General features: G+C 38.0%; 1 protein-coding gene across 3 annotated transcripts in view; it reads left to right on the plus strand.

Moving 5' to 3' along the window:
• The window catches only part of CDH8 (cadherin 8), a 348,795-nt gene extending 325,731 nt beyond the window's left edge, over nucleotides 1–23,064 (plus strand). For all 3 annotated transcript variants that reach the window (XM_053666794.1, XM_037161975.2, XM_053666795.1), the window contains 2 exons: nucleotides 20,039–20,290; nucleotides 21,040–23,064. In XM_053666794.1, coding sequence (XP_053522769.1) covers nucleotides 20,039–20,290; nucleotides 21,040–21,533 — 746 coding nt within the window. In that variant the 3' untranslated portion in view covers nucleotides 21,534–23,064. The remainder of the gene's footprint in view (nucleotides 1–20,038; nucleotides 20,291–21,039) is intronic.
• The last annotated feature ends 1,901 nt before the right edge of the window (nucleotides 23,065–24,965 follow it).

Genomic DNA, 24,965 nt, shown 5'->3' on the forward strand with positions numbered 1-24,965 from the left:
GTTTTAGATTATGTGCTTCCAGCACAGACCCTTTAGAGGAAACAAATCCTTTCCTCTCAAGTATTCTGTTTTTGATTCAAAATAGTGTATTGACCAAGGACCCTACCAAGACAAGCCAAACCACTCTGAGAATTTGAAACAGGAAATTTACTACGAGGCCAAGATGACAAGGAATCATCCTGATCTAGCACCAAGATGACAAGGTGCTAGAAAGCCAAAGAGGGAACAAGGAGGCAACCCAAAGCTTGACAACAAAAGGAAGTTACAACCTCTCCTAAGCAGAGACAATAAAAACATATGCAGAATTACTCCATCTCAGGGCCCGGACTTACTAGAAAAGTTAGAATCACAAAAGGCCAGTGAGAGGAAGGGGAGCTGAAGCGGGCTTAGCTGCTGCCAGAAATGCCACTTGAGAGAGAGGAGAAGGGAGAGGAGTCACTTGGAGTGGACTTTTCTCCAGCCCTCTGTTGCCCATGAGCTGAACCCAGCCAAGGTCCAGATAACAGAGGGGCTGTTAGGTTAGCACCTCTCCCACTACAGAGCAAAGCACTGGACCTTCGGGAAAGAAATCTGAAAACAAGCAGCCTCAGTAACGTATTAATATGCAGCTTCAGGTTGCTATGGGGCCCCTTCGTAGAGAGCCTCATAGGCTTCCTAAGGTAACCTGGCTTCCTTCTTTCATTGCACATGCAGTAGTAAAAACTAATGAAATGTATGTGATTTCTGCATTTATTATTGTTACTGCATAAGTATGTTACCCACCAGATAATGAACTCCGTAAAAGCCACTGAACCTTTTTATTGCTATATCTACAATGCCTAGTTCGTAGAAAAACTTTCAGAGTTCTCTTAATAAATAGCTGATGGGTGAATAAATGAGTGAATAATCCAAGATTTAGCAACAAAATGATTTATATACACTTTATCATCACATTTCAATAATAATTATTTGTCTATTTTCTAACTTCTTCTAATGTAATAAAGGCAATAATATAGAGTTGATTTCAAGTTTTGAGATATTATTGGGTTGGCCAAAAAGACACATTTTTTATTTTTACCCATAACTTTATTGATTTGGATATTTTGAGAATGTTGGCTATCTCTTTCATGGTATAATGTTGATTGTTCCCAATTAATGTCTTGATTTGATTGATATCAACTTCAACTGGTCTACCCAATCATGGAGTATCACCATCCAGCAAGAAATCTCCAGTACAAAACTTCACAAACCACTTTTGGCACATTTGATCAATCACAGCACCTTCTCCACAGACTGCACTATCTTTTTTTTTTTTTTGCATTTCAGTTGTGTTTTTATCTTTCTTGAAATAATAAAGCATAACATACCAAAAGTGTTGCTTATTTTCTTCCATCTTCAATATTTAAATGGCTACACAAAAATTTACCAATTTTGATAAGTTTTTTTAATGCATGCTGATATGACAACTGTCAAATACAATCTAATGAAACTGTTTTGAATGAAGTTAAAAACTAAGCACTACTAGAGCCCTCTTATGGAAAACAATGAACTTTTTGGCCAACCCAATATCTTCTAGCCTCTACAAAATTCCAAGTATTTGTAAGAAAGCAAGAGAACAAGACAATAGCAGACAATTCTGTGGAAACAGAAATCATTTCTGCTGGACACCAAGTGAGTCGTGGCAAGCCAATCCTGGAGGGGAGCTTTACTCAAGGATATTTATGTTCTGTGTTCCCTGGACTTTTCTAGAATTACCAATTACAGATCCTACCCCTCCTCATAGTTGATGAGGATGACTGAAATAGTGCCTTTTATTATGAAACTGCAGCTGAGTAGCCAGAAGCTAAAATGGATTTCAGAATCTTTTCATCTATAAGACCCTTAAATGGAAGGACAGCCAGCAATCTGCAACCAGCAACTCTAAAAAGGTGTGAGTGAATGCAGTGCATGATGAACTGAATAATACCTAGGGTTAGCACCACTAGAAAAAAACTTAGTGATATTCAAAGCTTCTTTATACTTTTAAAGAACCCAAATAGTGATTAGTCTAATGACCCTACCTCTTTCAACATGCTTGTCAGACAAACTTTGATTGTGGTTGGTTGGAAAATACCAAAGAGAGATGGAAATTCAAATTTATGCTTCAATGACGGCAATTAGAACAACACTGTATTTGAGGGTAGACGTGCGTTATGTCATCTGATTCTTATTTGAAAGTACAAATACCTCCTTGAAAGTTTTATAAATTAAATCATAGGTACCGTTTACTGACTTGAGGTTTTTTACCATGCTATATTTTTACATGTATTTTTACTATCTCTAATCTCCCTAAGAGTTCTATGAGTCGTGTGTTATTATTCCATTATTCAATTAAGAGAATGAAGATTCAAGGAAAGTAGAACATCTTCCCCAACTCCACAAAGCTAATAAAGACCAAAAATGTAATTAGAATTAGTATCTAAGTTATTTATTTAACATGTCATTATGGCAAATATCAAAAGTACATGAAAGTAGACAAAACATGTTATGGAACTCCACATACCCATATCTTACACGTCATAAATTGTTAACTCATGCCTGAGCTTATTTCATTTATTTCTTTACTATTTTCCCACTTGTACTTCTTTGAAGCAAGTCCCAGATATGACAACATCTAGTATAGTCTTTCTAGGCTCTTTTTAAATTTTTTTACGGATTGATTTGAGAAAGATAAGAAGAGAAAGAGAGAGAGTGAGAAAGAGAGAGAGGGATTTGTTGATCCACTTATTTTTGCATTCATTGGTTGACTCTTATATATGCCCTGTCTGGGGATCAAATCCACAACTTTGGTGTTATTAGGATGCTGCTCTAACTTACTGAGGTGTTTGGCTAGGGCTTAGGCTCTTTTTTAATGCAACAACTTTTGTATTGATAGATGGAATATTTTAATGGAGAACTAGTTATTAAGGGAAAATGTTAAAATCTACCTAAAACCTATTCTCACTTTTAATCGTCACTGGTGATTTATCCATTTCAGCCTTTACATAGATGGGGGATTTTTGTTCCAAAAGTTAAGGAAGATCATTATAGATGTTCCATTGGCTTATCGAACCAGAACGAGAATTCACAATGAAACAAATGTACGTCAAAAAACACGTGTTGTATTTTTCTCTAAATGCCTTTGTCTTTCTGTGAGAGAGAATAGTAATCAAGGAAGAACACCATGATTGCAGTGAACTGGAGGATTTAATTGGAGATATTATGAGAGAGAATTTGAAAAACTGATATTCAACTGTAAATGTATGGTAACAAAAGCAACACAAGAATTTAAGTACTACTTCCACATACTGCTGTGGGTACTGAGATCTTGGCAAATGATTGTTTAAAAGGAAGAATGCAGAGTCATTAGCAGAAAATCCACTTATGAAATCCCTTGGGAGCCTTTTGGAGCCATGTCCATTTATCCTTAGTTTTTAAAATATTTTTCATCTTGAATTAGAAAAATAAAGTTATATATGTATATATATACATTTTTAAATAAATAAACTCTCATTGCTTCCAATCACTAAAAAGTAATGAGCTGTTGAACATCCACAGAAATTGTTTCCAGTCTTGAATTACTTCTTGTAAAAAAAAAAAAAATGGCTGTGACTCTTTTCAAAAGATTGGCTTAGATCACATTTTTCACAAGGAAAAAAAGTGATTATCATCTTTTCTGTTATAGAATGGCAAGTTAAACAGAAGGATCTACTTATTGAGTCTGTAAATACCTACTTTTTAAAAAATATGGAATATCTTCAAGAGCTCATCTGTCTTTTACATAAAGAGATTATTTTCCCAGAGAGTCAGCGAAATTTTCTACAGTTTTTGCAAGGCGTCCCACATACTGGCAGGGCGGTCCCAATTACCATATGGGACTCACCTCATTTAGGAGCCATATATTGTCAGCTGTCAATCCATGCACAGTACGCTTGAAGGAGCACTGTGTCAATAGGCTTTCAGGACATGATATTATTGACTAGTCTTGCCATCTGCAAAGGGTTAGCATGTGCAGATCCACTATGTGAATGCTAATACGAACCTGCCAGTATTCTTTTTTCTTTTTCAAAAATTTAAATAGCTTTTTCAGATGTAATTTACATTTCATGAAACTCACTTGTTTTATGGTATACTGTAATGATTTTCTAGTAAACTCACAGAATAATGCAACCATCACAACAATCGAATTTTAGAATAATTCTATCCTCTCAAAATAATGGCTAGATGTATTGGGATGAAGGCTAAAATTGTCCTTCAATTATGTTTCTAAAGCCAAATGCAAATTTTTGCAATTTTAATTTTTCAGGATAGCAGGTTGTTTAATTCAGCCACTGATATGTGGCATCATTTTCTGATTTATATAAAGTTACAGTTGAATGTGGGATCATTGTAAAAGAACTTCTAAGAGGGCAGATGTACCTAAATAAGATAAGCCTAAGAGCTCTCAGCTGAGGACTTTTTAACAAAAGGCACCATTTACATTAAATGAGTTAAACATGGTGGTGGAGAAGGGCGATTGAGAACACACGAAGAATCCTGGTAAAGAAAAACATCAGCTCTTTCTGTCTCCCTCTCAGAGACACGAGGCACAGACCATGACAGCTATTGTATACCAGCAGTGAAAGCTTATGCCCTTTTCTGGGACCTGTGTGTGTGCTCTCTGGGACAGACTACCAACAGGTCAGAATTAAGGACACTAGAGTTTCTCTTCCTTCTTGAGGCCATTTCTACATTTTGGGAATGGCAGGGAATTTGTACAATTCATCTGAGTGGTGGAAGCTATTGTCATGAAACTATTTTATATCACTGCCTTACTTCATACCTGAAGTTGGTCATTTGTATTTTCTCTTTTGCTTCCTGATTCATTTACTTAAGTCTTTATAACAACTATTGACCGGTTCCAATGAACGATATTTGATATCATTAGGTTTGTATAGTGTTTGATTATTTACTCTTTCATTAATACTCATATCTTTGTTAAAATTTTTTTATCTATATACCCTGGACTTTTTTTTTTTTTAACTCAGATGGATTTGCACTGATTTAGATAAAATATTTCCTTGGAAACCATTTTATATTGCATTTGGATACCATAATAACCTCATATTTTATTCTGGAAACTTCCTCAGTGTTCATCTTGAAGACTCTTAATATACTTCTTATCATATATTTTCTTAGTTTTTACTTTAGATTTTACTTTATAATTTACTTTTATTCCAACTTTGAACCTTTCAAATAAAAATTCATGATAAAGTATGAAAGGATGAAACCCAAATATTCTTAAAAGACAAATAGTTTTTTTGCTTTATCTCAAAGCTAAGGTAACTGATAACCTTACATACATTAATAATAACCACTATTATTTTAAGTTTTATTACACAGTTTGCACATCACAGGCCCTGAAAATACGTTTTAGGTGGAATAACATACTGATTCCTCAAACACCTACTGACACTCGGTTCCCTGATTAGTAATTTGGGCCCAATAAGAGTACCCACCAAGACCTTGGGGAAATTACTGAAAAATGCAACCAGGTAAGTAATGAAATTGGAATGCAAACACAATTAAGAGTGAGTCCAGAGCCTGAACATTATCTAATATGATATTCAGAAGCATTCTGAAATACACATTCTAAAGAAATTACACCTAATATAAGCTATTCAGAAATCAGAGCGTTGAAAAGGGAACACATTTTCCTAAATGTCTCTCTCTTTGCTAGCCATACCTCTAATAATTCCAAAATGCAGAGAATTTGGTGGCAGAGATCTTTTTATCCCTGCCCAGCACCAGGGTGTACCACACATTCCTTGTCAACAGGGGATGGCAAGCTGAGAAAATCTAATATTATCTTGAGAATATGTTCAAAGACTCATCAAAATATCCTTTTTATTTTACAAGAAAGTATTAAAATGAAATCATGCATGACTCCAAAATTTATTCAGATTTCTCCATTGCATTTAACAATAGGGAATTTTATTCGATTACATTTTCAGTAAGAGAAGAGTTTGAATGAGTTTGATGTGATCTTTATTTCAATCATAAGGGTGACCTACATGGGTATCTTTTTCTTCAATCATTTTATTTCTGCTCTTGCCATCTGTATTTAACCTGTTAATATGTGGGTGAATTTGAGGAAAAGGAAATCAGTTTGACCTTTAAGGTAAAGTCATTTTTGTATGATCGAAACAGTACTCTTTCCCAAACTATAAAGAATGTGGTTTTAAGATTCAAAAGCATGTGCCATTCTGAGCAACCTGGGAAGAATGATAATGTGACCACTGCTTGAACAATAATTTTATCTACATAACTGCCTTCCATTCTCTAACCTGCACTGTATATTAAGACTTCTGCCCAAAGATATATATTTAGCCAAGCTGTTTTAATATAACGTATCAAACTTTAAAATGATTCAAGGACAAATAGTGGACTTCAGCTCACGGTAGGATGCCACATTTTCTTGCATCATTTCCCTCCTTATTTAGCAACTATTTTCCCATGAAAGTAGAAAAGCAGGAATTATGGAGGAAAATTGCTCTCAGCCCCTACCCCTGCTGGACTGTAGGACCCAGAGCAGAATAGCTGCCCCGGTGGGGCCTGTGAGGCCCAGAGCAAAGCCATTAATCCCTGCTGGCAACTGAGGGGAAAATGGAATAGACGAGAGCAGCTCTCAGGCATCCCAGAGAGTTTTATGCAAACAAAATTTATTTACAATGCAGATGTCCAAGGCGTATCCCCAGAAATTCTTACTCAGTTGATTTAGAGTAAAATCCAAGAATATTGCATTTTTGTAACATGCTCAGATATTTATATCTGATTACTGCCTGAATTTTGCAGTGTGGTTTTGTTTGTGTGAATATTTGCTCAGACACAATGATGATTAAATGGGCTTGAAATTTGGGATGTCAAGGTAGACCAGATATATCGGAGTCTAGTATATAATAGGCACTTTACTTTTATTGTTTTAATTGCTGTTCAAATACAGTTGTCTGCATTTTCCCCCTACCATTCCCCACCACAGCCACTCCCACCTCCCTCCCCTGATCCCACCCCCCGCCCTTGGCTTTGTCCATGTGTCCTTTATAGTTGTTCCTGAAACCCTTCTGAGAACAAACTGACAGTAACCAGAGGGAAGGTAGGAGGGAATGATGTAGGGAGAAAGGGACACTTTATTTTTAAAGTTAATATACTAGTAAATGCAAGATCAGTGCTATATGCTTCTCTCATTGCATTCTATATGTGTAGGGTTAGATATCTTTTGGACTTCTCAAGGTACTGCCTCCAATTTTAAGCTCTTGTTGCACATGAACTCACTCATATGCACTGATGTCTATTATTTATTTATTTAACAAACCAATTAAAATCATCATTTACTTTATAATCAAATCTCCATTACATCTCTGAATTAGACACTCCAAAATCCTAAGGCTATGTGACCCCATTGCTTCCTTTGTGGGAAGTAGTAAATTTTCAGCCTACTACCAAAAAATAATAAAACTTCCCTACATTGAAAAGGAGGATGTGAGGTTATTAGATACAAGGGGAGGAGACGTGCAGAATTATACAGCCACAAAGATGGTGCAAGAAGTTGAGCCAAAACAATTTTTGGAAATGGGAAGACTAGGGATTATATATTATAGTTCTAATTATTGAAATATTGAGTTTGGGTACTGAAAATCCGGTCAGATTATGTCCAATAGATGAGTGCAGGAGGCAGAAGGCTAAAATTTTAGGGAAAAAACATACTGGGTGGTATTCGAAGTCAGGTAAGTAAGTAAGATTCAAACAGTTATAAAGAGGTTAGAGACAGGACTGGGGACAGATGTCATAGAACAGAAACATGGGAGGAGGGAGAAAAGGGGACATCATTCTCCTCCTTTAATAAAGCAGACTTTCCCTCTAAACCCAGTTTACATCCCACTCCTTCCTTAAGGCCTTCTCTTGTGTCTATGATGATAGAAATTTAAATCAAGGAGCAAATGGCATATTGGACTACAGGACATGGGAGCTTCCCCAAAAGACATGGACCACAATTAGAGAAGAATGGACTGTCAGATTGTAGGCTATTTTCTTCCTTCTTCTGCATCAGAAGCTGCTTAAGATCAGTAATTATATCTTCACTTACCTAACTATCCACTGGTTCACTCCACAAAGATTGATTGAGATCCACACATGGAGACTTCTACAGTCACACATAGGGTAGCCAATGGGATGCATTCACTACAGAAGGCAAAATCTCGGTTGGTGAGACAGAAAACCATCCTATCTGGCTTTGTGGCAGCGTGCTAGGTGAGACGCGTGCCAAGAAAGACTTTCCTCTGACAGCCATGTCCTGTAGACAATAGGCACTAAATAACTGGGGAATGAATTAACCATGAATCAGCGTGGATTTGAAGGAAGTTAAGAGGAAGTCATGCATGGATCTGTGCCTTTTTCATAGCTTCCACTTTGTCTTATTTTCATATATGCAAAAGAAAAATCTTCAGGGAGATGCTGGTATCCAACAAGTAATGACTTCCAGGGCTATTTGACCTCCTTTAAGTCAGAAGAGGTTATTTAGATAACAAACTATTTTTGGTGCTTCCTCTTTTCCTTAATCCTAGCTCTTTGTTTACTAGATTTAATGATTCCAATGTCTTATACACAATGTATACTTCAATTAAACTGCTATTCTAAAACAGTGTTACTCTCTGGTCCACCTACACTATATATCAAATGTGTTAATGAGCACAGATGTATCAGCTCAACTGCAAAATGGATTCATCTCTGACTCCCATTTTCTTAAATATTTAGAGGTATCTATTCAATCAATGGACATGTTGTGGGAAAACTACTCTTCAACAAATGCTAGTTTTCCATGTCTGGGTTACTAAGCATTAGGGTTTTTTTTTTTTTTTCCTGACATTTTCACAAGAAACTTGACTAATGACCTTCGTGTTTCTTAGTTTTGTTTTGTTTTTTCTCTTAACAGTGTGCATACTTTTTTAAAAAAGGACATTCTTTTCACATCTTCATAAATCCTAATCTAGAAATATTCTTTTTCAGGTTGGTGGCTATTTGTAAAGGCTTTAAAATTTCCATTCAAACAAAAGAGAAATTGGCTCTTTTTTTTTTTCCTTTGGGCTTTTTTTTTTTTAAGAATTTTATTTATTTACCTTTAGAGGGGAAGGGAAGGAGAGAGGGAGAGAAATATCAATGTATGGTTGCTTCTGGTGCACCCCTTGCTGGGAACTGGCCCCTGCTGGGAACTGGCCTGCAACCCACAAATGTGTCCTGACTGGGAATCAAACCGCGATCCTCTGGTTCGCAGGCCCGCACTCAATCCACTGAGCTACACCAGCGAGGGAGAAATTGGCTCTTGATATAGTTTTCACTTTCTTGGCTTAGGTAATGCCACTATTCTTCAGATAAATGAAGGTTAGAGTATTAAGCATCACCCTTCACTCCTCAGGGCCTGAAGTTGATAAATCTGCCTTTCTCCAGGCACTAAGGATCTGAATGAGGTGCATAGAGCATTCTAGTAAGAGCCTACATGCAAATTAAGTGCAGGGGAAAAATAATCAGACTCAGAGACCTTGGACAGTGTGATTGTATCTAGCTTGAAACTTGTACTCTGTGATACTTGACTTGTTCTCTGGCCCCCAAATTGACACCTGGATGATTAATTCAAAGTTACGTTATGCAATGCTACTTTAGGGGTTCGGAATAAGTTGTCCCAAATTGGATGCTTTGCCACTCTTGCCAAGATATGCGGTGCTATGCTATGTGATGTTGACTCTCAAGATATGGGGTTTTGATTCCTAGAGTGCTGTATTGAATATCTTAGTTCCTTCTAAAATCCTGTATGCTCCCGTACCAAGGTGCCTCTCCTACTTTGTTTTCTTGTTGCCTCTGATAAGAGTGTCGTGGCATGAAAAAACCTCCCTCCATGTATTACTTCCTTTTTATCTTATCTTTGAGCTTTAACATAGCCTTCTTAGACCTAATTTTCCCTTGTCTTCTCAGGTGACTTTTGTGAAGAGGACAGAGAGAATGTACAGAATATATTAAAGTTGGTTGTAATTCTTAGCTGCCAGCTGAGGAAGTCGCTTTATCCCCCCAAAACCCCATTCTTCAGCCCTGACTGGTGTGCCTGGGTGGATCAAGCGACGGCCTATGAACAGAAGGGTTGCTGGTCCAATTCCTGGTCAAGGCACATCCCTGGGTTGTGAGGCAGGTCCCCAGTTGGGGGCATGCAAGAGGCAACCAATCAATGTTTCTCTCCCTCTCTTTCTCCCTCCCTCCACTCTTTCTAAAAATCAATAGAATAAAAATCTTAAATAAAAAAAAAAACCTGTTCCTCACATGTAAAATAGGGGTAAAAATGTCCTTCCTACCTCTGTATATCATATTTAATTAGATTTGCTGGTTGTATTAACTTTCTAGCTTTGCCATAACAAATACCACAAACTAGGAGGCTTAAAACGACAGAAGCTTATTGCTTCACAGTTCAGGAGTCCAGAAATCCGAAATCAAGTTGTTGGCAAAGCCACACTCCCTCCAGGGACGCTAGAGGAAAATGCATTCTTGGTCTCTTCCAGCCTCTAGGCGTTCAGCACTGCCTGCCAATTACGGAATGGCCACATCACGCCAGTGTCTGCCTCTGGATTGGTGTTCCCTCTGCCTTTGCTTTGTGTTAAACCTCCCTCTGCCTCACTCTTACAGGGATGTTCACGTGATTGAACTGGATGTCCACCCAGTACTCCCAGATGAACTCCTCACCTCTGGGTTCTTAGTTTAATTACGTCTTCAAAGGCCCATTTCCAAGGAAGGTAACACTCCCAGGTTCTAGTGAATGGGACGTGGGCATGCTTTTGGAGGTCACCATTCAGACCACTACACTAAAGACCATTTTTATATACATAAGCTAAAACAACGATTTTATATCGACAACTTAGTATGTGCAGCTTCTAAAGGAAATTTAAAGATTCTTGAGTTCCATAGGTCACCTGATGCATCGTAAGTTTCATAAAATAAAAGGCACAGCCCCCCCTGTACATTTCCTCTGCAAAATAACAGTTGCTCAGCTATTTATAGGACTATCGTGAAATACCTTTTTCTTTTAAAAATGTTCTAATTCACTCTGTGTATTATAAATCGTTGACTAAATCCTAAATCGGATGTTAGTATAGGAACTTGCAAAGGAACTAGCAGTATTTTTGTAGAGTCAAAGTAAATCTTGGACAATATTTAATGGCTAGTTATATTCTGTTATTAAATATTAGGAGATTTGGCCATGAGCCAACACCCAGGCAAACACTGAGATTATTGACATCAGGTGGCATGGTATCAATCTAATGAGGGAAAAAAGGGAAAAGGGTGATGAGCTAATCAGGTAGCTCCACATATTCAGCTGCCTGTTGCAGGCTTACTGCGCCGGTCCACTGTCAGCGAATTATGTGGGCAGTTATGGCGGTACCAGGGGAAACAGGCTTTGCAGAGGCTTCGTTTTCATTAATTCATTAGAGCCTGATTGTTTCCAGTACAACTTTGTGTCCAGAGTAATAAACATATATAAATGGAGTGTAGATGGTGTGCTATTTGCTTCATATTTCTAGATACTGGATACTATTTATATATGCATCTAGTCTGCTGAAAGCTCATGGATTTAAGTATCTTTATTGCTTTGTCGGGTTTTTATAAATAAGCAACAGATACAACAATGATAAGAACTTGCTTAATTAGATCTCTCGTCCCCTGAACAGAGTGCCATTTTCCCTTTGTTTTGACCTCCTTGCCATGTTCATCTCATTTCACTTGAACAAGAAAGTTTGAATTCACTTTGCAAGTCAAATAACAAAATACATTTCTCAAAAAAAAAAAAAAAAGAAAGAAAGAAAAAAGCATACTAACTATCGATCTCCTCTTCATCTATTCCTTTTTTGTCATAAGCGTCTGTCTGGTAAGTGCCTTCATTCACTTGGCCTCTGTGCTGTTCTTGCTTACATCCGACATGGTGAACAGCAGCCTGAGCTCCATGATTTCAAACAAATGGGACGTAGACCCCAGCAAAAGCTCAGCATCAGGGAGACCAAGGGGGATAAAGTACGTGGAAACAAACAGAGAATTTAGGTTTTCCTGCTTCCTTTTCTCTGAAATAAAAAGAACAGTGTGGAAAAAAAGTGAGATATTTAAATAGCAATAATAATAACTCTTATTTTCTTAAAAAATACAAAGTCAATAAATGGAAGTAAGAAAAGGAGGAAGCAAAGAAGGAAGGAAGGGAAGTGGGATGATAGTTGGTAGGTAAAAAAAAAAATTATAAAAATAAAGCTGAAGAATTACCCAGGTAGGCTCAGTCTGTCTCTTCAGATACACTTTTAATTTTTCATTGACTATGCATATAGAATTAACTAGTGAATACAGTACTATTGTACTTGACTCAGGCTGCTATAAGAAAATACTGGAGACTGGTGGATTAAACAATTGTTTTTCTCTGTTCTGGAGGTGAGGAAGTTGAAGATCAAGGTGCATGCAGACAAGATATTTCAATCTGAGGTCTTTTCTCTCAGCTGCCTGTAGGGGGCCACCAAGTTGCTATGTGCTTGTAGGACCTCTTCTTTGTGAACCCATGGGTGGAGAAAGAGAGCTCTCTGGTGTCTCTTCTTAAAAGGACACTCGTTGTATAAAATCAGACCCTACTCTGATGACCTCATTACCCTTAATTACTTCCTTAGGAGCTCCATCTTCAAATACAGTCGCAATGGGTGGGAGAGGAAGGGCTAGGGATTCAACATAGGAATGTGGGGGAGGGGCACAAACAACATCCAATCTCTAACAAATACTTACTGGCCTATTTACTAAAGGAAACTTTTCTTATAGGGACATTTATGTTGTAGGAGAGAAGGTCCTTTGATTTCCATCTCTAAATGATCCAAAAGCCGAATATCAATAATCAAAGAGGAAAGTCCTCCCAGACTAGCCATAGGAGATACTTGTTCAGACTATGTGCCCCCATCTGAATGTCAGTCATTCAGTTTCAGCTCAGCAAAGAGAATTCTGGTGTGTACGTCTTTAATATAACGGCATTTCAGTGCTTTCACAACCCATTTTTCCTCTCTGAGCCTTCTCTATTTGAATCTAATCATCTTCAGTTTATTGCTCATGTTACATGATATGAAGAATGCCTAGAGGAAGACTTGGAAACTATCAATATTGCTCTTAAATTTCCACATCGTTTCCAATAGCCTGAAATTGAACTTCCTCAGCAACTTATTTTGAACCATATATAATTCACTATTGCAGAGTAACGTAGGAGATATAAATATGAGACCCACGAAATATGGCCACTGATTACATGGCCATTTATTTATTCAGCAAATATTGGCTGAGTACTCACTATGCATTTAAAGTTGGTTATTTGTTACTGAGAAATTCCCTAGTTTATTTCTGTATCCCTAGTGTCTATTGGATCCCCATTGCTGTATCATTTCTTTATAATAAGACCTGTGATGAAAAATAAAGGATTGTTATAAAATTACATAACAAATGTATCTGGGGAGATGAGAGACAATGAGTGAAGGGAATTAGCCACAAAGAAGCAGTGTTAAGCAAAGATGTAAAGAATGCATAAATATGAACAATTCAGATTAAGGCTAAAGAGGGTAGAGAGATCGCAGGAAGGAGAAAAAGCAAATATGAAAGCCCTGACGACAGGAGATTCTTGGTTTGGAAGAAGCTGGGTTGGCTGGAATTCAGAGAGAGAGCGGTGGGACATAGGCTAGTGAACAAGGCAGAGAAGAAAGATAAATCTCCAATCTGTAATAAAAATTCTAAATGTACTCAGCAAACTTGTAATGAATCAATTAGGTATTCAGTTCCTTAAACCTGGAAGCATTCCATATAAAAGTAGGTTAAGCAACACTACCAATGCCATTATAAGGATTTTTGCTCCATGCCAAGTCCTGTGCTGGACAATGGGACTAGTTTCCATTGTGACTAAGGCTAGTTTCCCTGGAGAGGGTTATAACTCTCTAGTGAGATAACACACACATTTTATTGAATAGTGTCTATTTGGCTCTATAATGTCGCAATTATTACATAAATGTTTTAAGAGTTAATTTCAAATTGACTGCCTTTTTCAGACAGCCTCTCTAACAACCTCCATTAAAATTCTAACAAGTGCTCTTGAAAAACAAAATGACAAAAACTAAAACTAAAAGTGAATTTAAAAAACAATCTGTTGTCAGAATACGAAAGAAATTTCACATGTAATGGCATAACTGTAATGTGATCTCTGGAATAAAACAAGACTATGCACTCAAAACTCAGTAAGTCTATGTTCCTATCGTTTGCCTGGTGGTCTCTTCCTTATTATTATTTGGTATATAATTTTTGTTACTCAGCCAAGGAGTAAGGAATACAAGTGTTCCTCTATTTTAGAAATATTATCATTTGAAGTATGCCTGGTCCTATTAATCTACTTTAACTCCCCATCAGCTCTTCTCTTCCATGGTTAGTTCACAACCAGAAACACATGGGTGTAAGCTGTGAAGTAAGGTTCTAAAAATGGAGTCATTTATCCTCCTGGGTGTAATGCTCCTAAGTGAAACATTCAGGAAGAATGAGAAAACAGGAAAGTCTCTAAGAGGGATGTAATGGGGAATACAAATATGTCAATATTTCACTTACTGAGATCATCAGACAACAAATGAATAGTTGCCTCTCGTATGTGCCCCAACCGGGGACGAAACCTCCAACCCAGGCACATGCCCTGACTGGGAATGGAACTGGCGACCTTTCTGTTTGTGGGACGACACCCGCCACTGAGCCACACCAGGCAGAGCTCTCATTTTTTAATGTCAAGATCAAAGTACAGGTGTCTACCATAACTTATTATACACAAAATTATATTAGATGTCATAGTAGGATAAGAAAAATAATTAATATTGTACAGGCACTTAAAGCTATATATAGGTTTTCCTCTAAGCACTGCCTTAGCACCATCTCTGATCTTTTGATTTGCTGTATTTTCATTGATCTTGCCTTGCAATATTTTTAAGTTTCCTTTTGAGCTCTTCTTTGACACACTGGTTATTGAGAAGTACATCATTTAGTGTTCATATATTTATGAGTTTCCAAAATTTTTAAATATGAACATATAATTTTATTTCACATGGTCAGAGAACATACCTAATATTATTTGTATTCTTTTAAATTTATTGAAGTTTTTTTATGGCCTAGTCCATGGTCTATACTGCATAATGTTCCATGTGTACTTGAGAAGAAAATTTTCTGGGTAGAGGGTTCTGTAGACATCTGTTCGGCATAGCTGATTTATGCTGTTGTTAAAGTCTTCTGTGTCCTTTTTGCTTCATTGTTTTATTCATTATTGAAAGTGGGATACTGGGTTATTCAACTATGAGTATGGAATTTCTAGATATTTTGTACTCAACAATATATTATGTATATATTGTTTCATACAGTTGATTATTAAATATAATATTATGTATATTAGTATAATATACATAAATATAATATTGTGTATATTATTTCATACAGTTGATTTTTAAAACACTTAAGAAGAAAAAATATGTATTTAAGCTGCCTTATATAGTTACATAGTTACTTTTCTGGAAGCTCTTTTTTCTAATGTGATTTTGAATTATCACCTATACTTATTTGCTTTTAGTCTGACGAACTTCTTTTAGTGTTTCTTATAAGGCATTTCAGTTAGGTACAAGTTTTCCCACTTTTTAAAAAATCTGAGCTTGTCATATCCTTTTTTTAAAAGATAGCTTGTTGAATCTATACTTCTTGGTTAAAAGCTTTGGCTTTAAACACTTTAAATATGTTATCCCACGACCTTCAGGCCTTTATTGTTTCTTTAGGAAATCAGTTTTCAATCTTATTGGGGTTCCTTTGGATGCGATAGGTCCACTTTTTCTTGCTTTTAAGATTTTCTTCACGTCTTTGACTTTCAGCTCTTTTACTGTAATGTATCTGTGAATCTCCTTGTGTTTACCATTTTGCAGTTCATCGAGCTCTCTGAACATGTAGACAAATGTTTCAAAATATTTTTTCTTGTTTTTACAGATTAAAAAAAAGATTTTATTTATTTATTTTAGCGAGGAGAGGGGAGGGAGAAAGAGAGGGAGAGAAGCATCAACGTGTGGCTGCCTCTCTCGCACCCCCCACACCCACTGGGGAGAAGCCTGTAACCCAGGCACCTGCCCTAGACCAGGAATCAAACCAGCGGCCACGTGATCTGTAGGCCAGCCCTCAATCCACTGAGCCAGCTAGGGCAATGTTTCAAAAATTTTTGAAGTTTCCAGTCACATTCTATTTCTTCCTTTCTGGCACTCTCATTGCACGTATGTTAGTAGTGTACTTCGTGGTGTCCCACGTGTTTTGGATGCTCTGTTTATTTTTCTTCATTCCTTTTTCTCTCCATTCTTTGTCTCGCATATTTTCTTCTGAGCTATCTTCACATTCACCAGTGCTTTCTTTTGCCAATTCAAATGTCCTGTTTAGCCACCCTAATTAATTTTTCATTTCACATTGTCCTCTTCATCTCATATTGTCATTTGAAGCATGGCTGGTCCTATTATTTCCAGAATAATAGAATTTCAAGAATTTCCATTGTGTTCTTTTTAAAAACAATTCCTATCAATTTATTGATATTCTCTGTTGGCTGTGACATTGTAATCATACCTTCCTTTCCTTATTTAATCAGAGCTTGATTTAGCTCATCGAACACCTTTATAACGACTCCTTAGAAATCTGTGATTAATCTGGCATCTGGCTACTCTCATGGACAATTTCTTTTTGTCTATTTCTTTATTGTGTATGGGTCATATTTTTCTGCTTCTTTGTGTCTTGTCATTTGGGGGGGCATTGGAGACAATATACTTTAGTAAATCTAGATATTAAAGCCCCCCTAACACAGGGCTTCTTATTGTTATTTGTTTATTTGATTAATGACTGGCCGGGTTGTTTTAGAGGAGTTATTTTCCCCTCTGCAGTGAGACCCCAGCCTTGGGTACGCCTCCCGTCAGCCTGGAATGACGGTGGTTGGGCAGAATTCTCTTTGTCTCTCTCCCTGACCACACACCAGTTGTTAAGCCTCACGAACTGCCAGATTATTTCTGAATTGTTTTCCATTTAGGGGGCCTAAATGGTTCTACAGATGAATGTAATCAAATGTGGGCCTCTTCAAACAAGCATCTCCCTTGATCAGTGGTCCACGTTGGTTATGAAAGAGGTAGACTCCTCATCTCCTTCCCAACTTCTCTGCCCCTCCATTGAGGCAGGACCCTGAGCCACTGGTTCTGGAACTGAATTAGATAGAGACTATATGTATTTTTTGGCATGATACCTCGACTTTAGGAGCAAACACTTAGTGCTGGGGGACAGCAGCATCAATTCTTTCTGACTTGCCCTTCCCAGGGCGGAACCACTGCCTTAAAGGCCAGGGCAACGGTAGTTGGGGCCCTGTGTTTCTCCCTTATATTCTCAATGGAGTTGTGCCCAGATAGAGCCTCTGTTATGCAGGTAGGTGCCATGAAATAAAAAGGAGCCCCATACCTTGGCCACACTGACCCAGAATGTAGTTTCAGCAACAGGTAGGCAGGAACAGGATAGGAACCACTGACATCTTTTCTCTCCTGTTAAGATAGTCTTCTAACTGCTAGTTGTGGGAGAGGAAGCCCTGGGTTCTTGGCTGCACTAGTTTGGAAGGCAGTATCCACCTCACAGAGTTGGGAGAAGGGGTGGAAGGGGGTGGGTTCTGATCCACACACCACAGGCCCCACGTTCTTCCCCAGCTCAAGTAGAGTTTCTTGATTAAGTGTTGACTAATGTTTCTTGATTTGCTGTTTGCCTTCAGGGCCATTTAGGGATGTTAAATAGTTTTCCTCTAAAAAAATCAATAATTAAATACGTGAATTTAAAATGTGCTGGTATCTGATGATTTCCTTATGTATACAATAATGGCAATTGTATTGGGTCTAATGAAATAACTAAATCATTAATAAATACAAACACCAATCAAAAAATAGTTTTTTTACAAAAGCGAGTTGGCAAATAAGGAGTTGACTTTCCCTGGAGGTAGCAGGGGAAATTTAGCAAAACTGACGCATAGACTACCTTTACGCAATCAATAATGTTTCTAGAACAATATATGCAGATGTCAGTAGTAAAAGATGCATGTGGGTATGTGGTTAGCATTAGACCCACTATGCCCTCTCTACATAACAAAGGAGATAGCTTTGTTCTGCAAGAATAATATTCCTGCTGCACTTTCTAAATTATCATTATAGATTGTTCTCAAGGGAGAATATGGAGATAGTTTTCTCATATAAATAATGTCAGTCACCAAAAAGAAAAAAGCCGAGTTGTCATTTTATTCATTTTATCTTGAAGAACAACCCCCATCTTCTGTTTTGGACTATAGTATAGAAAAGCATCCACACATGTTCCTGGCACTAATTAACTATACTCAAACTCGTCACACATTCTCTGCAAATTGGACACAGCTATGTATTCCACGTTGGATTTGAGATAATGTTCTCTTTTTAGCTTAGTGGTATTTCCTTCTAGGTCATGGAAATGGAGATCACTGGACCATTTGGTATATCACTGTTTAACTCTATTAGAGACTCCTTTTCAATCTTCAAATTTCTAATTAATGAAGCACAATCAGAAGAAACTTTAAAAAAATGTTCAGTAAGACCGTCTTTTTCTGTCAGACTGCTTAATAGTAAGGCATTACAGGGCCATTTATACCTTAAACAAAGAAAACTAAATATAATAAATATAATGCATGCATCTGTTTTAGGGAATGTCTGTCATTTTTTGGAAATCTTGGGGTAACACTATGTGGAACAGCAGATTTAATGTGTTGACTGGAAGTCATTTGAGCAGACTACATGTTCGTGTATTTGACTGTTCTGGAAACAATAAGATGCTGATGATCAGAATTGGATAGCAATGGTTGGGAATCTCTGCCCTTAATACACAACAGCGAGGTAGCCAAAGGTTTTGGGGTCTGCCAACTTGCCAATATGTGCAAAGAAATTCCAACTGATATAATCATTTTGCCCCCCAAAATTACACATATTTACCAAAATTATGTTTATTTGCTTTTGGCTGGAAAACCAGTATGAGATAATTAATATTTCTATTTTGAATAGCTATGTCTTTCACTAACAAAATGCAAAAATAGATGAATAATTAATATATGTAATGTGACTATAGTTTGTGAGCTGGAGATGAAGACAACAAAAAATACATCATTTGGGGTGACATTAGAGAACCATAAGGCTAACATGGGACTAACCTCACTGACAAGTTTTACTTTGAACTGAAGTATGCCCTTAAATATTGCTTAAATGTCCTTAAGCGTTGCTTCAGATAGCCGATATGTATGTCCCTCTGACTAATTGACATGTGCAAAATGGAACACTTTCTCCTATAACTTCTCACTTTATTCTTTCTTGTGTAATCACTATAGGTCTTCTCCACAACATTTTAATATATGTGTCGTATCTCCTCCAACCGGCAATGAGTAGGACTTTTTACTGTAGTATAAATGCTCGGGGGGGTGAATGACTTCTTAGGCATCTGTGGCTAAGAAGTTTTATATGCCATATTGTCACGTAGCCTATCTTTGAACACAGAGCTTCTCAAACATGTCTTTCAAATGTGGCGATATTCTTTCCAGCCAATTTTGCATAATCAGGATAAATGAGGGAAAATTAAACTTACTTATGGTACATGGGGTAATTTGTGTCTTCTGCAAGAAGGGTATTTTTTTAAATAAAAGAAATATGTTGGATTTACAAGATGATGGTAAAACTCCATTAGTTCATCATGGGCCCCATTCACTGGGCCTGTTAAGGTGTAGAAGTTGTGGTCCATGCCAACCGGGGAAATGGGCAGAAGGGACCAGTGTAGCTGGGACTGTCTTACAGTTGGCAGAGGATTCATGAACTGGAAAATCAAGTGTTGTTTGGGTGGCCATTTTTGAAATGATGCAAACTCTCATAATTTTCACCTTTCCCAGACAATTCCCTCAGCATTATGGCAAAGCATAATGGATTCAACCGTCAGAAGCAAGAAGTCTATCTTTTACCAATCATTATCAGTGACAGCGGGAACCCACCTCTGAGCAGCACCAGTACCCTGACCATCCGGGTCTGTGGCTGCAGCACGGACGGCGTCGTCCAGTCTTGTAATGTCGAAGCTTATGTCCTTCCGATTGGACTCAGTATGGGCGCCTTAATTGCCATATTAGCATGCATCATTTTGCTACTAGGTAGGTATTTCCTTCATAGCCTAATGGTCGCCATTTTTCTGGTTCATAAATGTTTGGAATTAAGGACAGCAAACCTTGACCAAGCCAGGTGAAGGCATTCTTTTGGGAAGAGGAACTTGCTTGTTCTTCCCCAAGCTCTGAGATCTTGAAGAGGTAGGGAAATTAAAAGCAATGAGATAGTCAATCTCCCAATTGGAGAGGAGTGTTTGGTGCCCTTTGCAACCCCATCACCGACAAAAAATAGATGAAGCACCATGGTGGCAGAAGTGGGGATGGGCTTCACTGTGGTTCCAAGAGCATCTGTAATAAAGACCTCCAGAACTTTGGGCGTACCCCAGTTTGCTGCAATAAGGGTTCCCATATGTCCAAAATACCCTTTTATCTAAACAGTTCGTACATTGGGTTTCTGAGTCCATCCATTCACACAAAGTTTAGTGTGATAAAAAGAAAACAACACATATATGTGTGTGTGTATGTGTATGTACATATATATATCTTCAAAATTACATTGTCTTCCTCAGATATTTTTCTTGATATTAAAATCAGACAGTACTCACTCAACATTCAGTGCTCATCCTTCACAAAGGTGTTTTGCTTCAATTCCCGAGTCATCATTATTAAAGCTATACATACGCTCATAAGTTTTAAAATACCGACCCCATCTCTGCACCTACATTGTGCGTTGCTCATAAAATTGTATGTGACTTTAGCTGTTATTTCCTGCTTTGCTTCTTTTTTCCCTTTTGCAGTCATCGTGGTGCTGTTCGTAACTCTGCGGCGACATAAAAACGAGCCATTAATTATCAAAGACGATGAAGACGTCCGAGAAAACATCATCCGCTATGACGACGAAGGAGGAGGCGAGGAAGACACGGAGGCTTTCGATATCGCAACTTTACAGAACCCGGACGGAATTAATGGGTTCTTACCCCGTAAGGACATTAAACCGGATTTACAGTTCATGCCAAGGCAAGGGCTTGCTCCAGTCCCGAATGGTGTTGACGTGGATGAATTTATAAACGTGCGGCTCCACGAAGCTGACAATGACCCCACGGCCCCGCCCTATGACTCCATTCAGATTTACGGCTACGAAGGCCGAGGGTCCGTGGCCGGCTCGCTGAGCTCCTTGGAGTCCACGACCTCGGACTCGGACCAGAATTTTGACTACCTCAGTGACTGGGGTCCCCGCTTTAAGAGACTGGGTGAACTCTACTCTGTTGGTGAAAGTGACAAAGAAACTTGACAGTGGATTCTAAATAAATCAGTGGAACTGAGCATTCTGTAATATTCTAGGGTCACTCCCCTTAGATACAACCAATGTGGCTATTTGTTTTAGAGGCAAGTTTAGCACCAACCATCTATAAATGCAACTACATTTTAATGTTGAACCAAAAAATCAATAATAAAAAGTCTACGTTAGGAGGTTATAAACCTTGTGGAGTGTGAATTACACTATGTGGAGTGTCTAGAAGTCTTTGGATATTTGATATTTACTTGGCCACTGCAGACAAAGATTGGGATCCTAACTCATGCTTAGGAAAATAAAATGGTTTAAAGAGAGGAAAAAATAATCAAAATTAAAAGGTGCTTTCTTAGGAAAAAAAAAAACGGACTTGCGAGGAATTTGCTGCTGATACGTGTCTTCTGCAAGGATTTTTATATATGTGAATGGTTTTTTTCCCCTTCACTAATAAGGATCCCGCCACACATGATAAAGCAATACTTGGTCGGCTGTACATTCTGACTTTTGGGAGTTTGGGAAGGCCTCCTAGATTACACGGTACGGTGACCACACATTGTACATAATTGTTGGCCCCACGTGTCAGAGACTGAATAGCATCTTTAAGCATTGTGTCGAGCCTTAAAATATTCACATGTTCGTAATCCATTCCACGGTGGGGACTGCCAACTCCGTGGTGGGAGGAGAGATATCCCATTGAACAGGCTTGTTTTTTGGAAGCAGGATTACTCACTCCTTCCCTCCACCTCACCTTCTTCCACCAGAACACAAAGATAAACTGTGTCACGCAGTGGACGACATCTGAGACAGATGGTTTTATTTGTTTAATCCTCGAAAATAAATATTTTATTGATGTCCATTAATGCTTTTATTTATTAAGGTCGGTAATCTATAGAGTAAGGGACTATATGGGAAAAAAAGCTAAGTTATATCCATTAATAATCCTTTAGATTGTTTTATATAAATATAAATATATATATATATACACAATGAATGTTTAATACATGTACATTTTGATGAGATGAGTATGGCAGGCAATATTATCAAAAGGGGAACGAATAGTCTCTTTAGCGTAGAAAAGTGTCACATGTGACTGGTGATGGCAGGAACAGCATTTTCCCAGAGAAACTTTTGGACTGTTTTCTATTTTGTTCATAATCCTAGTATTTGGTGTTTTTACTACAAGCACAAACATCCGAAAGTATATGGATTCCTGTGAATATTTAAACTCTAGACTTTTAGATACCTACACGATGCCCTGCCCAATAAACACACTTCAAGTTGTCCCCCAACGTTTGAGAGCAGGAACTGATTTGTACATAATTTTACCGCTTCGGTTTTTAGCAGTTCTCTCTCCCCGATCTTCATGGTGATACACAGGACATCTTAGCCTCCGAGAGAGGACAGCCCTAGATGATATGAGCATATTCAGTTTGTAATGCAAACCTTAGGAGTAGGAAATGTATGACGAAACTGAAGTACTACATGCAGATCATTTTAATTTTCTACTTTGCTTTAATGCAATATTGTTTATTTACTCCATGTATTGTATTCAGAGAAACTCCTGTATTGTTTCCTACTTTGTGAAATATATTTTTATAAATATCTTTGTTGTCTTTACTTTTCTTTTCCCCGATCAGGTGACGACTCTACCCCTGCAGTCTTCCAGTCTAAAGAGGATTGTAAAACATTCAACTAACTCATTCCAGGCCTCACCTTTATTTGTGAGAGTCTTTCAGCCAAAGAACCAGGGAAGTGAAATGGCTTGACAATGACCACACAGCAGGATACCAACAAGGACATTAAAGGGACATGGTGTAGGCCAAGGTTAGTCCAGCTGGGACAATATGATCACCATGTTTTCCTGGAATTAGACAGTTGGATCAGAGTTAGGAGCAATAAGTAAAAGAGGGAAGAAGCAGGAGAGAACAGAGAAAGTTTTCAGATGGGGAAATAAAATGTAAAAAGCTAGAAGATATAAAAACAAAGGGATTAGAAAGCAGAATCTGGCAAGAGGTCCTTAGACAGCATTCCGGACCTGACGAGTCTCCGCCAGCCAGCGAGGTGGCTCTGAGTGAAGGATCGCCGGTTAGAAAAGTCTTCATGGGTCAGACACAGGTGACAGTTCCCCTCCCCACCTGCCTGAGAAGAACATGATTATGGTGATTGGAGGTCAAAGTGACTGCCCCAAAAGACTAAGCAAAGACCTACAGACACATTAATGACTGTATGTCCCACCCATCAGTCATTTTCCACTATTGAATCTTATCCCTGCCCAGGGGTTTTCCACCAGTGCAGAAGAACCACTGATTTGCAGCCAAGTGAAACCAAATCATCTCCCTCTGCTTACGTCACAGTCTAGGGCTCCTGTCTGGGAGGTGATCGGACAGTGCATGGAATCAATCCAGCCTCCGCCCTGTCTACTAACAGGTCAAATCAAATTACCAAAGTGTCTTTTAAACATCCATATATGTATACGCTACAATATTAAGAGCCCATTCTTTATAATAATCTTTGATGAGTAGAGTTATTGAAGATTAAAAATAATTCATAAAGCATAGTCCAATTATGCTAGAAATTAAATTTAAGTGTTCATCTTCCTCTCCAGACTTGTGATTTCTAGGATATGAACTTGACAATGAAAACGTTTTAGAAAGGAATGTGTGGGTGTTTGCGTGTGTACAAAATAAAAGGAAACTTCGATTCGCTGGCCTCACCAGTGAAGCGAGCATGCTTGGAAAGAGCCCGGCGTGTCTTTGGGAGAGTTTGTTTAATCAGATGCTTAAAGTAAGGCAAGTCTCTGCGTGAGACTTAGAAGTCTCCTAGGAGCAGCCAGATTTCACACTGAGTCTCAATAGCGTCCTGAGCAACGCCGTATTTTGGAGAAGGAAACGCGGGTGCTGAGAGCTAAGTAGCCAATTACTCTTTATAGCCACATAAGGACTGGAGGCAAGTAGGCCCTTCCAACAAGTTGTATTATGCGATCACTGGCTTTGCAGGGAATCTCACAAATGTATAACCTTCTGATTGCCTTTTTGATTGAAAGTTCCATCTGAGATCAGGGCAGTGCAACCAGTAATACGATTTCAAAAAATCCCATCACTGGCTCTGTAGGAAAGGCTGAGCATGACTGAAATCCCATTTTTGTCAGGCAAAAAGATAAGGTGACAGGGAGCATCACTATAAAAGCCATATAAATGCACAATTTAAACAGGAATATCAACACTAAAAAAAACATATATATGCGCATACACTCATCTTTCTTTATATAGACACATATATCCAATTGAGTTACCAGGGATTAATTTATATGTGTAGTTTCCTGTCTCACAATCCCAAACACAGCCCCAAACCTGGAACAGTGGCTTTTTGTGTTCTGACTCTAACCTTGAATTTGAAAGAACTTGGACTGAGGGTGAAGGGTTTTCTTTGAGA

Source organism: Artibeus jamaicensis, unplaced genomic scaffold, assembly GCF_021234435.1.
Source record: "Artibeus jamaicensis isolate MK-2021 breed Jamaican fruit bat unplaced genomic scaffold, CSHL_Jam_final contig_464, whole genome shotgun sequence".
Classification (NCBI taxonomy): domain Eukaryota; kingdom Metazoa; phylum Chordata; class Mammalia; order Chiroptera; family Phyllostomidae; genus Artibeus; species Artibeus jamaicensis.